Here is a 13,757-nt window from a genome sequence, read left to right as displayed (position 1 = left end):
ACTACATTATCGTCATGGGGGATTATTCAGGGTATTCCAACTTAGTTGCACCAAAAGGGTATCTTACTATACCAAATTAATCCTTGATTCTTCAAAGTTTAGTTTAGCCATAATAAAAAGGAGTATATAACAGCAATAGAATGTCATAAACAGTGCAGAATAAGTCTGTTCACATTTCAGGCGAAATTTATACTGTTGAGATAGTGTCAAGACATATTTAAGACTGTCAAGAATGAGTCGAGACATATTCAGACATTATTTAGAATGTCAAGAATATGTCGAGACATATTCAGACATTATTAAGAATGTCAAGAATATGTCAAGACAGATCGAGACAAATTTAAGACAGTCAAGAATTGGTCGAGACTAATCCAGACTCTTATCAGATGATACAGGAAGTGTCGAGAAATTTTAAGACAATGTTCATACTGTCAAGACACTTGTCAAGAAAAATCAAGAACCTTATTAGACAAATTCATACTATGTCAAGAATTTTTAAAAATTATTCAGACAAATTAAGAATGTCGAGTAAAAATTCATGCAAATTCAGACAAAAACTGGTCTTTTCAGACTTTTTGACTTTTGAAGTGCATTTAGCCCACAATTATGGAGAAGTAATTAAAAAAAAATATTTTAAAAACAGTATTGATGTAACACACTTACATGTAAGTACCTCATGCAAATCAAATACCAAGATGAGATTCAACGAAATATTCACATACTTTACTTATAAATTATAAGTTTTAATTGTTTTATAAATAAACATTTATTTTGTCCCTGCTTTAAAGCAATATTATGGAATATCATGACTAATGATCTCTGCTAAATTTACTTTGTACATTGAAAAGCAACATGGTACTGTAAATTTTGAAATTTTTGAGTGCATTGATTATCAAGTTGTTCAACAATGGACAGAATTGTGAAATTTATTATTACGATTCAGGAAATCCTGCATACAAATAATTCTATGAAAATCTAAAATTCAAGTTTTCAATTTTGGCAAAACCTATCCTGTTGCAATGTTTGCAATAATAAAAACATCACAAAAATTTCTGAATTTTCAGAAAAATAAAACTAACAAGACAATAACACTACACCTCTCTCATCAGAAAGTACTCTCTTATTTAGTTGTGTTTGACAATAAAAAAATATATAGCCTCATTTCTTAAAAACCAGCATGTTTTACGATGGCAATATTCATACTCTAAAAAACCTTCAATAACAGTTAGGTGTATTTAGATGTTAACAGGACTAGTGTTCAGACACCATCTGTAGGACAGGTTGAATTATAACATCTTCCAAGTTCAGTTTTTTAATACAAAATTCACCAATCATCAATGCCTGGGGGAGGGGGCTGAACTCTTTTTGGAGGATTTACTGGAGTGGAAGGAGTTAGTGGTTTGACTTCAATTCCTGGTGGCAATGGTGGTGGCTGTAGTGGTGGTACCTTCTGGGTACTTATCTCAGCCGCGGCTTTCTGTGCCAGAACTTGTGGAGGTGGAACTGGTACCTTATCTGCTAATCTTGGTGCTTGTGGAACTTTCTTCTCTAATTTTGGACGCTGGTCTACATCTTCAGGCAAAGATGAATCTTGATCTTTATCCCCTTTTCTTTGATCTTTGTCACGATGACGATGATCTCTGTCATCATGTCTTGAATGATGGCGATCATCATCTCTTCGCCTCCTTTTAGATTTTCTGTGTGAGGAGTCTTCATGCCTTCTCCTCCTACCTCGATCGTGACCATCTGAATCTCGATCATGTGACCCCCTTCCTTGTCCACGTTTGTTCTGATTTACTCTAAAATCCTGGTCCTCAGCAGAACTAGAAAAATTGTCTTTGCCCATTTCATTTTGTGGCATATCTCTACGCCTATAGTCCTGATCTAAAGGAGAGCAGAAATTTCTTAAATCGCTATCTTCTGATGGAAATTGTAAATCTGAACCAAATACAGGATCTGGGGTATAACGACCCCCTTTTCTATGGTCAACATCTTCTGGCCATATCACTCTTGGGGGAATAACAGGGGGTTTGTTTATTGTGGCCTGTCTCATATCAACATCCATCACTCTTAAATCCTGATCTTGTCTTAAATCTAAGTCTTGAGGCTCTTCGGCTCTCCAGTCATTATCCGCTAGATCAAGTAGTTCACGATCTAATTCATTTCCAGGTTCATCTTTCCTTATTTTTCCCATAATAAGACTTTTAGATGGTGTGACTTCAATTTCAAATAAACTTGGGATAGTCTTTTGCACAATAGGTGGTTGTTGTACTGTTTGTGAAGGCTGTGGCATACCCATTGGAGCAGCTTGTGGCATCATGACTGTTGCCACAGGAGGATTTAAAAGTGGTGTCGGTAGTAATGCTGGCTTGGCATTAGGTATTGGGCCCATTAAACCTTGCACTGCTGGACTCTGAAAAGGTGCACCTGCTCCAGTAATTGGAATACCAGGTACAGTCATAGGAACCGCCTGTGGTCCTACTACAGGAGACATTGGGACTGACATTGGTGGGACCATTGATTCTTGCTGCTTTTCCATCAGTCGTCTGAATGAAGCATCAAGTATAGCTTTGCTAATAGGATCTTTGGCTTCAAGCATAATTTCTGGAGCAGGTTTACCTTTTTTACCCTTTTTCTTTTTTTTCTTTTTCTTTCTACCTTTTTTACCAGTTTCTTCCTCTTCTTCAGATACCTCCTCCTCCTCTGGAGCATGGTCCGGTGGAGGTGGTGGAGGTTCTTCAGGTAGTGGGGGAGGAGCCTCTGGTTCAGCAGGTAATGGAGGATATTGCAGATGGGGAATATTAGCTGAATCTTGGGACTCTTCACTGGAAGATGACATGACAGAGGATGGCCTTGTGTCATCATCTTTTAGCTCTTCACTTGGTGTAGTAGACGGAATTTCGTCAGCCTCACTATCAGAGTCACCGTAATCAAATTCAAGTAATGATACATTAAATTTATTATGTCCTTCTCTCGAATTATCCACTGCTGCAGCCTGCTTCGTTTTGACGACTATTTTTTCTTGACGAGGATCTGCCGGTTTTACAGACTCTACTAGTTTTTTGTTTTCTTTTTCTTTTGCTGAATCTTGAATTTCTAATTGTTCCTGTTCAATTTCAATGTTATCGACCTCCTTTTCACTGATCTCTTCTTTCTTATCAGTTGTTATTGGATCAGCTTCTTGAAATTTAGTCACATGACTATAACTTCCTGGAATACTTGAGAATAATGATTTCAGAGCCTCAGGCATAGATGACATTTTTTCTGATTGTGCTGCAACTTCATGTGGCAAAAGTCCAATTGTTTTTGATGCAAGTAGCTGTACATCTGCTGCTCCTGCAGCAGTAGGAGCAGACATTTTGGAAGAGGTTACTGAAGGGAAAAATTCAGCTGCAACAGATGACACTGTGTCTGTCTCTATAGATGATGTAGTACTGACTTCACTAGAAGATGCTGATGAAACAGAGTTAATTTCAGAATCAGTTTTTGCACTTTGCTGAGATGCAGATGAAACACCATCACTTTCAGATACATGAGTTTTATCACTCTGTTGTGAAGCTGTTATTGCCGCCCTTTTAGGTGCTGAGACTAGAGTTTTTGAAATCTGACTTATCGCTGTCATAGCATTTGCCACAGCAACCAATGGAAGAGCTGGATCTTGTACAGACTTCCCAGCATGCTTGAGTTCAATTAATTTCTTCTGTTCACACACTCGTTGAGTAAGTTCTAACAATATTTTTTGCTTGTCTGTGATGGTTGCCATTGGAGACAATCCACCAGTAATTGTTTCATTTGCCTCTAGGGGATTTGTTGCCAGTTTTAATTTATCCATCATATGAGATACAATACTGGCAGCTCCTGGCAATGTTTTAACTGATCCAGGACTTGACGATGGGGATGAACGTTTCACCACTGGTGCTAGTGGTTTCTTGAACACAGCTTCATCACTAGGTTTTTGTGGTACTGGATCCATAGTTGGCTTCTCTGGGTCATAAGGTTCTGGCTCCTCTGAAAATATAAGTCAAATTATATATGCTGATCTATACTGTGTTTTCAAACATGGGCATACGAAAATAAAACATTAATACAACACATTTAGGAACTAGGAATTTTCACCAAAAAAAACTATGTTTATTAAAAGTTTTTTCAGCCATTCTCAAGAATTTTTTGTTGTTTCATTTTCTTCTCTTCTTTACCTTTTCAAACCAAATAAAGTGATGTGAAAGTAATCAATACCTATAGATTTTATTTTGGTTTTTTGTTATTCTTTTCTACTTATTTAGTGTGTTTTAATATATATTCTAATGACTATATACTACCTTTAAGGATAAATGAACGTCTGCTTAAAATAATCCAAGAACATCATCAGAAATTAAAACATTCATTTTGTTATTATATTTTGCTGTTACTCCACTGCCCAACATTAGTAGGAGGATTGAGCACTCACAAACATGTTTAAACCTGCCACGTTCTGTAAATGTGTTGTCATATATCAGGCTGTATGTTTTTTTTGTGCTTGAATTGTTTCACATTTCAGGGTCTTTTATAGCTGACTATACAGTATTGGTTTTGCTTATTTTTGAGAGCCTATAGTTGCTTACATCCATGTCATTAAAACTCTGATTGTTAGTTGTCTCATTAGCAATCAAACCAAATCTCCTTATTTTCGTATGGTACACTCTTTTTGAAAATGAAATGTTAATATTTACATAATGATACATCAAAATTTCTTGATAACATGTTCTGTCAACCCTAGAGTTCAAAGATCAATATCAGTACATAGTCTTAGACCAACAAATTGATATCAATCAAGGTTTGGTACAGTATATGATACAACTTTGAACAGGGTATTTAGGTTTTAATAAAGCTATATTAGTCAGATGTTCAGAACACCATAACAGAGTTATATAATGATACTCCTGCTTTAAGGATGTTTGCCATTGTTGTTTTCGACCTTTTGTCAGATATTCAGAATCCTTTTTTATCCATGTAAAACCAATGAAAATGTTTTGCCCGCTAACCCCCACTTTCCTTCATAATTTTATTACATATGGTTTAAGAAGCCATTTTTGAAAATCTTATAAAATCCTTGTTAATTTTTCACATTTTTTGAAAGAAAGAGGGGCCAATGTTAAATGTATCAAATTTCAATTGAGTATATCTCAAAACAAGGACACAGACCTTTCCTTTTTTTTTATGTTCCTTTATCTATATACTATCAATTTATTACAGTCATCTAAAAGGCTTGTTATTTGAAACAGCGGAGCGAACATCCTTAAGTATATATATGTAACAGGCAGTTGAAAAACAAAATGAATCTGAAACTGTGTCATACAGTAGAGCATGCTGACATAAAACCTGATTACAAATTTTAGGAAGATATTGTTTGTAGTTCCTGAGAAAAATGTGACTATAATTTAATGGGATAGTCATACACACAGACAGAAGGACAGACAGTGTAAAACAGTATATCAAAACTCCTTTTTTAGCAGGGGTATAATAAATTTTGGGGCCACTGACAAGATATATTCTAGGAAAAAAAGCCTGTTGATATTATTGGTTCTAAGTTTTCATCTTCTGATGATGATAATAATTCAGATATGATATGAACTCTGCTTTGCACTAGCCAGACATGCTTAATTCTTTATCATGCTAGTTCACAAGGCATCAGAACTCAGAAAAAAGTAAAATAACAAAAATACCAAACTCAAAGGGAAATTCAAAACGGAAAGTCCTTTATAAAATGGCAAAATCAAAAGCTCAAGCACATCAAACGAATGGAAAACTGTCATATTCCTGACTTGGTACAAGCATTTCCTAATGTAGAAAATAGTGGATTAAACCTAGTTTTATAGCTAGCTAAACCTTTCACTTGTATGAAAGTCACATAGAATTCAATTATATTGACAACAATGTGTGAGTAAAATAAACAGACATAATAGGTAAAATTGTCAAAAATTGGGGTACAGCAATCAACATTGTAATATAATCTTAATCACTATAAAAACAAATAACTATTTCTACAAAGAAAAACAAAAATTGCATATATGGTCCGTGTTTTTGTTTTATGTTTTTCTGCTTTGTATAGATCTGATGAGTTAAGCCTTTTTCAACTGATTTTTACAGTTTATTCTTATGTTGTGCTTTAACACCACTAACCCAGGTTAGGGAGAGGGTTGAGCACTCACAAACATGTTTAACTCCGCCACATTCTTTGTGTGCCTGTCCCAAGTTAGGAGCCTATAGTTCAGTGGTTGTTGTTAGTTCATGTCTGTCATATTTGTTCTTCGTTAATTGTTTTGTTATAAATAAGGCTATTCTCAATTGTATTGTTTCATATTTTTCATGTCGGGCCCCTTATAGCCAACTATACGGTAAGGTTTTTCTCATTGTTGAAGGCTGTAAGGGTGCCTATAATTGCTTACATCCACTTTATTTGACCTTTGGTGGATAGTTGTCTCATTGGCAATTATACCTCATCTCCTTATTTTTATATAGACAGAAAGAAATGTCACCCTACCTAAAATAAATTATTCGGACTCGTAAATGCTCTTTGTTTAGTACAGATGTAGCAAATACCAATTTGCCAGTCTTTGGTGGCCGTCGGCTGTTGTCTGCTCTATGGTCGGGTTGTTGTCTCTTTGACACATTCCCCATTTCCATTCTCAATTTTATTTGGTATAATCTGACCAAAAATCAAAACCTAAGACCTGCAGCATTGGTGACAAAATTATTGATACCAGTGGTTCTCAAGGTATTGTGAAATAAACTGGACATTTGGTCTAGTAAAAACATTCTTCTTAACTGGACCTGACTCTATTTTACTGGACATTCACACATATGATTTGGACAATATCAAAAATGTTACTTGTCATTTGATCCAGTAATGCATATCACTTAACTGGACCAAACCAATTTTTACTGGTCTATGCCCATTGTCCAGTGACCATGGGTATGACTGTTATACAACATGCTTCCAAGATTCATGCCATTTATATACCATTTGGCAACAATTTTGCCCAAGCAAGAATGTAAGTCAACATTTAAAAAGTGTAAATATCAATACAAAAACAATCATAGGGTTAAAATAAAAAGGTAAATAGAATTTTCAGGCAAGGAATATAACTTTCACTGGTTACTATATATTTGGTAATGTTATTTTCAAGTTATTGTACATTTGGATTTCATTCACTAGTGAGAGAACTTTGATGATCATCACCATTCACAAATTGCTAACTAATTGTTTCATATTTTCAAACCTTCAAACAAAACCACTCCACCACTTACAATATATTAACTTGATTGCCCCCTCTTTTCCTACCATTTGATCATTTCAAGAATATCAATTCCTCTTTCTCTCCTATTCAGTCTTCCAATTTTAAATTAAGAAATTGTTTACAAAAATATTTATGAACTAGAGGCTCTAAAGAGCCTGTGTCGATCACCTGCATTTTCAACAATGGCCTCTTTTTAGTAAAAATCATCATTAAAGGGGAATAACTCTATTAAGTGTTAGCTGACAATTTCAGTCATGTTGACATGTTTGTAGATCTTATCCAGCTGATTATTTTCCTTTTCAAAGTTTCTATTTATCTATTACAGTTTTCAAGATATTAAGTAAAAATGTGATAAATCATCATTAAAGGGCAATAACTTCAATAAGGAGTCGACTAACAATTTCAGTCATGGTGACTTATTTGTAGATCTTGTCTTGCTATTCATTTTTGCTGCTTAAGAGTTTCCATCTATCTAATATAGTTTTTAAGATAGGCAAATACGCAAAACATTTGTAGATCTTATCTTGTGGATCATTTTTTTTGCTATTTAAAGTTTTTGTCTATCTATTATAATTTTCATGATAATCAGTCAGGGGTACTACTTAAACAAGTGATTTCAGAATCACTCCCTCGAGTGATTTTGGCTGTGAAATATTAAAAATTTTCACACAGACTTTTTAAAATCACTGAAACAAGTAATTTGAGAAGTTAAAATGTAATCACTTTAATAAGTGTTTATAACATTTTTTTGATATTTTTCCCACAAGCTTGATTTTTTTATTGGTAAAAAGACAACAATTCCATTGAAAAAACAACTATGTATATGCAGAAATTGTCTTTTGCTTGATAAGCCTGACACTTTTACAGTTTTTTTAAAATATGCAAAAACTGGAATAGTTTGTTGATCAGGTCATAACCTTGAAGTAGATCATTCTAACTCAAAAGAAAACCAATCAGGTTACCTAATATTGTTGATCTTTTTCTGATAGTAAGAGTAGTTAATGAATTTTTGATTACAGAAAAATTCCCAAGGGTACTTTTAAAAGCTTTAGCGCACTAACTTACTGCCCAAGCGCACTGGTGAAATTAATATACAAAGAAAAAGGGATAATTGATTTATGTAGGAAAATTAAAGAAAAGATTGTGAAAATATGGAAAATCAATGAAATTAGCATTTGAAGATCAAAGAAAACACTAAAATCACTTAAATAGGTGATAACTGAATTTATCAAATCACTGAAATAAGTGATGATGAAATCACTTGTTTAAGTAGCACCCCTGACTGATAATAGGGGAAAAATTTTAAAAATGGTAAAATTTGTCATTTAAGGGCAATAACTCCTATAAGAAGTCGATTGAGAGTTTTGACGTAAATAGACAATAGGTAGAGCTCAACATTCTGCACATTTTTTACCCTGTCAGAATTTCTCTTTTTATAGCGGTTTTCGAAATAACAGGCAAAACTTACATTTTACCCATGTCCTATTTTTAGGCATGACGGCCACCTTGTCTGGCAGGCGGGGTCATTAGACATATTTTTTAAACTAGATACCCCAATGATGATTGTGGTCAGGTTTAGTTAAATTTGGCCCAGTAGTTTCAGAGGAGAAGATTTTTGTAAACGTTAACAGACAACGATGGCAGACATCGGACACAAAGTGATGAGAAAATCTCAGGTGAGCTAAAAAATAAGCCAATAACAATTTCCCTTGAAGTGGAAAATTTATCAGGGTTAATAAAACATGTAATACATATGATTCTAGGAATGTTTTCATTATTGCCCAACTGCATGAAATGCACTGAAATCTTTTTAAAAAATAGCATTTATGGTTCCACCCAACCCTGCATCTTTCCTGGGAATGCTGTTGTCAGTGTTGAAAAGTATTTTTGACTAACAATATTTAATTCCTTCATATTCAGGAAAATATGCAAAATAAAAATTAAATCTTAAATTTAAAAGGGTTCAAAACAACAAGGAACAGTGAAGTTAATGGGTTCACAACTCCAAGGAACAGTGAAGTTAATGGGTTCAAAACAACAAGGAACAGTAAAGTCAATGGGTTCAAAACACCAAGGAACAGTAAAGTCAATGGGTTCAAAACACCAAGGAACAGTAAAGTTAATGGGTTCACAACACCAAGGAACAGTGAAGTTAATGGGTTCAAAACAACAAGGAACAGTGAAGATAATGGGTTCACATCACCAAGGAACAGTGAAGTTAATAGGTTCAAAACAACAAGGAACAGTGAAGTTAATAGGTTAATAACACCAAGGAAAAGTGAAGTTAATCACTTCACAACACCAATGAACAGTGAAGTTAATGGGTTCACAGCACCAAGGAACAATGAAGTTAATGGGCTCACAACACCAAGAAACAGTGAAGTAAATGGGTTCACAACACCCTGGAACAGTAAAGTTAATCAGTTCACAACACCATGTAACAGTGAAGTTAATCGGTTCACAACACCAAGGAACAGTGAATTTAATGGGTTCACAACACCAATGAACAGTGAAGTTAATGGGTTCACAACACCAAGGAACAGTGAAGTTAATGGGTTCACAACACCAAGGACCGGTGAAGTTAATGGGTTCACAACACCAAGTAACAGTGAAACCTTACTATAACAGTTTGTCTTCCACTTACACAATATACTATCACTTATCAAAATACATTAAATGAACACAGATTATTGTTTTAAATCATTTTGCATCATATATATTATCAATGTAATACATTATGAATATTTGAAGCTTCTAGAATTTAAACTATATATAATCTTTATAATCTTTAAAGAATTCAAATTTATTGTAAATATCATAAAATTTATTTTCTGATTCCTGGGATACCAATTTTCGTGGGTATAGGTTAACAGATTTAAATGTTGAACAAAGCTAATTTTTTTTTATAGGCTGGTATACAAATTTGTCAAGACCAAAAATTCAAATATCCAGGAATATTCAGTTTTCATCAATCTACAAAAATTGGTATCCATAAAAATAAATGAATTTATCAATTAAATATAAACAAACTTATGACAAACTGGTACAGAAAGATTTCCTGTTATTTAATCACCCACCAACAACAGAACTATACACTTCCACAATGGGATCACTGCCACCAGATGGCATTATAGAGGAAGCAGCAGTTGTCATGGTAACCATTGATGTCACAGTAGAACTAGTAGTAGATGTTATGGTACTAGATTTAGATTTGTATTTCAAACCTATACCTGGCTTGCTTATTTTGGGGATTTTCGGAAGTGGTCCATATGATTTCTGCCCAGGAGGAGTATATGGTCGTTTTTCCTGCTGACGAACTTTGTTGACTTGACCTTGTCGATGTTTTGGTTTAGGGTCTGGTTCGACACCATGTGGCTTTAATTTCTGCCTCACTATAACTGCCAGTAACATATGAGGACGGTTCAACTCCAAACCTAAAATATATTTATAAATAATTTTTTAAGTGTTTGTTACTGTAACAAATATTAAATATGCACAGTAAAACACTTTTGTTTGACATACTTGATATACATATGAATTAAAGAAGGTTCAACTTGATGAAACAAAGTTGCCAAAAAATTGATATTAACATAGACTTTGCCTATTGTTAGAAGACTATACCTATTGTTAAATCGGTATTGCAGAGTTTTATTTGAGGGTCTCTTTATCTGAGGTATAAATATTCTGCATATTTTTTCTGTACTATGAATATTTTTTGCATATTTTCTGTACTATGAATACTTTTTGCATATTTTTCTGTTCTGTGAATACTTTTTGCATATTTATCTGTACTATGAATATTTTTTGCATACTTTTCTATACAATGAATACTTTTTGCATATTTTTCTGTATTATATTTTTTGCATATTTATCTGTAATATGAATATCTTTTGCATATTTTTCCTGTACTGTGAATATTTTTGCACACTTTATTTTCTATACTGTGAATATTTTTAGCATATTTTTTCTGTAAATCATATACTTTAAGCAATATTTTTCCTTCCTATGAATATTTTTTGCAAATTTTCCCTTACTAAGAATATTTTAGCAATATTTTATGTACTTTTGTCTAATGTTTGCCTTCCCTATTCACCTTTTCTGTCAGTGTATGCCAAAACCTGTCAAATGGGAGTTCTCTTCAGATGCAATTGATGAAAAATGGTTATTTCTCTTACATAATAGAAAAACAAGGGATATGGGGTATCCATCCATGACACAAAATCAGAACATGCACATAAAAAAAAACACACAAAAAGTAAAGAATAGCGCTTTAATTGCTACTCTTCATCTCAGAGGTCACAGTGAGGCTTTTAACACAGAGCAACAAACAAAAAAATCTCTCACCTCACTGCAAGTTTAAGACGACCCCGAGCACCAGTTTGAGCAAAATTCTTTGTAAAATCATTCGGATAGACTTTGTAAGATATAACACATAACCATGTTCCTAAAGTTGTTCATTCCTGCATGAATATATCAGCAGAATGTAGAGCTATTACTACTTAGCAATTGGACATTGAGTATATAGTATTAGGGTTAGATGGTTTATGAATTTGGTGTGAGGTTAGACAAGAGACATTTGTCAATTAGCTATTAAATAATGAAAAATCGCTGGATATGACTCATACAATGTATTTTATCAGAAGTAACATGGGAGTGTCACTAAGGGAGTACATAAGTTACCCTGTGTTTGTTTGGAGGGATCCTCACTAATGGAGTACACAAGTTCATCCCAGTATTTGGTGGGGAGAAATCCTCACTAATGGCGAACATAAGTTACCTCCAGTTTTTGGTGGGGAGGGATCTCCTCTAATGAAGCACATAAGTTACCCAAGTTTTTGGTGGAAAAGGATCCTCCCTAATGGAGTACATAAGTTCACCCCAGTTTTTGGTGGGGAGGGATCCTCACTATCGGAGCACATAAGCTAAAGTTACCTCAGTTTTTGGTGGGGAGGAATCCTCACTAATGGAGTACTTAAATTACCCCCGGTTTTTGGTGGGGAGGGATCCTCACTAATGGAGTACATAAGTTACCCCCAGTTTTTGGTGGGGAGGGATCCTCACTAATGGAGCACATAAGTTACCCAAGTTTTTGGTGCGGAGGGATCCTCACTAATGGAGTACTTAAGTAACCCCAGTTTTTGGTGGGGAGGGATCCTCACTAATGGAGCACATAAGTTCACCCCAGTTTTTGGTGGTGAGGGATCCTCACTAATGGAGTACATAAGTTACCCCAGTTTTTGGTGGGGAGGGATCCTCACTAAAGGAGCACATAAGTTACCCAAGTTTTTGGTGGGGAAGGATCCTCACTAATGGAGTACATAAGTTACCCCAGTTTTTGGTGGGGAGGGATCCTCTCTAATGGAACACACATGTCACCCCAAGTTTTTGGTGGGGAGGGATCCTCACTAATGGAGTACATAAGTTCACCCCAGTTTTTGGTGGGGAGGGATCTTCACTAATGGAGTACATAAGTTCATCCAAGTTTTTGGTGAGGAGGGATCCTCTCTAATAGAGTACATAAGTTACCCAAGTTTTTGGTGGGGAGGGATCCTCCCTAATGGAGTATATAAGTTATCCCCAATTTTTGGTGGGGAGGGGTCCTCACTAATGGAGTACATAAGTTTACCCCAGTTTTTGGTTAGGATGGATCCTCACTAATGGAGTACATAAATTATCCCAGTTTTTGGTCGGGAGGGATCCTCACTAATGGAGCACATAAGTTTACCCCAGTTTTTTGTGGGGAAGGATCCTCACTAATGGAGAACATAAGTTACCCCAGTTTTTGGTGGGGAGGAATCCTCTCTAATGGAACACACAAGTTACCCCCAGTTTTTGGTGGGGAGGGATCTTCACTAATGGAGTACATAAGTTCACCCCTGTGTTTGGTGGGGAGGGAGCCTCACTAATGGAGTACATAAGTTACCCCAGTTTTTGGTGGGGAGGGATCCTCACTTATGGAGTACATAAGTTACTTCCAGTTTTTGGTGGGGAGGGATCCTCACTAATGGAGTACATAAGTTACCCCAGTTTTTGGTGGGGAGGGATCCTCACTAATGGAGTATATAAGTTACCCCAGTTTTTGGTGGGGAGGGATCCTCACTAATGGAGAACATAAGTGACCCCAGTTTTTGGTGGGGAGGGATCCTCACTAATGGAGTACATAAGTTACCCCAGTTTTTGGTGGGGAGGGATCCTCACTAATGGAGCACATAAGTTCACCCAAGTTTTTGGTGGGGAGGGATCCTCACTAATGGAGTACATAAGTTACTTCCAGTTTTTGGTGGGGAGGGATCCTCACTAATGGAGTACATAAGTGACCCCAGTTTTTGGTGGGGAGGGATCCTCACTAATGGAGCACATAAGTTACCCCAGTTTTTGGTGGGGAGGGATCCTCACTAATGGAGCACATAAGTTCACCCAAGTTTTTGGTGGGGAGGGATCCTCACTAATGGAGCACATACGTTACCCAAGTTTTTGGAG

General features: G+C 35.5%; 1 protein-coding gene across 7 annotated transcripts in view; it reads right to left on the bottom strand.

Moving 5' to 3' along the window:
- Positions 1-591: 591 nt before the first annotated feature.
- Positions 592-13,757, bottom strand: part of LOC127723054 (PHD finger protein 3-like) — a 75,781-nt gene continuing 62,615 nt past the window's right edge. For all 7 annotated transcript variants that reach the window (XM_052229482.1, XM_052229485.1, XM_052229487.1 and 4 more), the window contains 2 exons: positions 10,508-10,711; positions 592-4,008 (listed from right to left, as the gene is read on the bottom strand). In XM_052229482.1, the coding sequence (XP_052085442.1) occupies positions 1,325-4,008; positions 10,508-10,711 (2,888 nt within the window). In that variant the 3' untranslated portion in view covers positions 592-1,324. The remainder of the gene's footprint in view (positions 4,009-10,507; positions 10,712-13,757) is intronic.

The sequence above is a fragment of the Mytilus californianus genome, unplaced genomic scaffold (genome assembly GCF_021869535.1).
Source record: "Mytilus californianus isolate M0D057914Y unplaced genomic scaffold, xbMytCali1.0.p SCAF_13, whole genome shotgun sequence".
In the NCBI taxonomy this organism is placed as follows: domain Eukaryota; kingdom Metazoa; phylum Mollusca; class Bivalvia; order Mytilida; family Mytilidae; genus Mytilus; species Mytilus californianus.
This window is presented reverse-complemented; position numbering and strand designations above follow the sequence as displayed.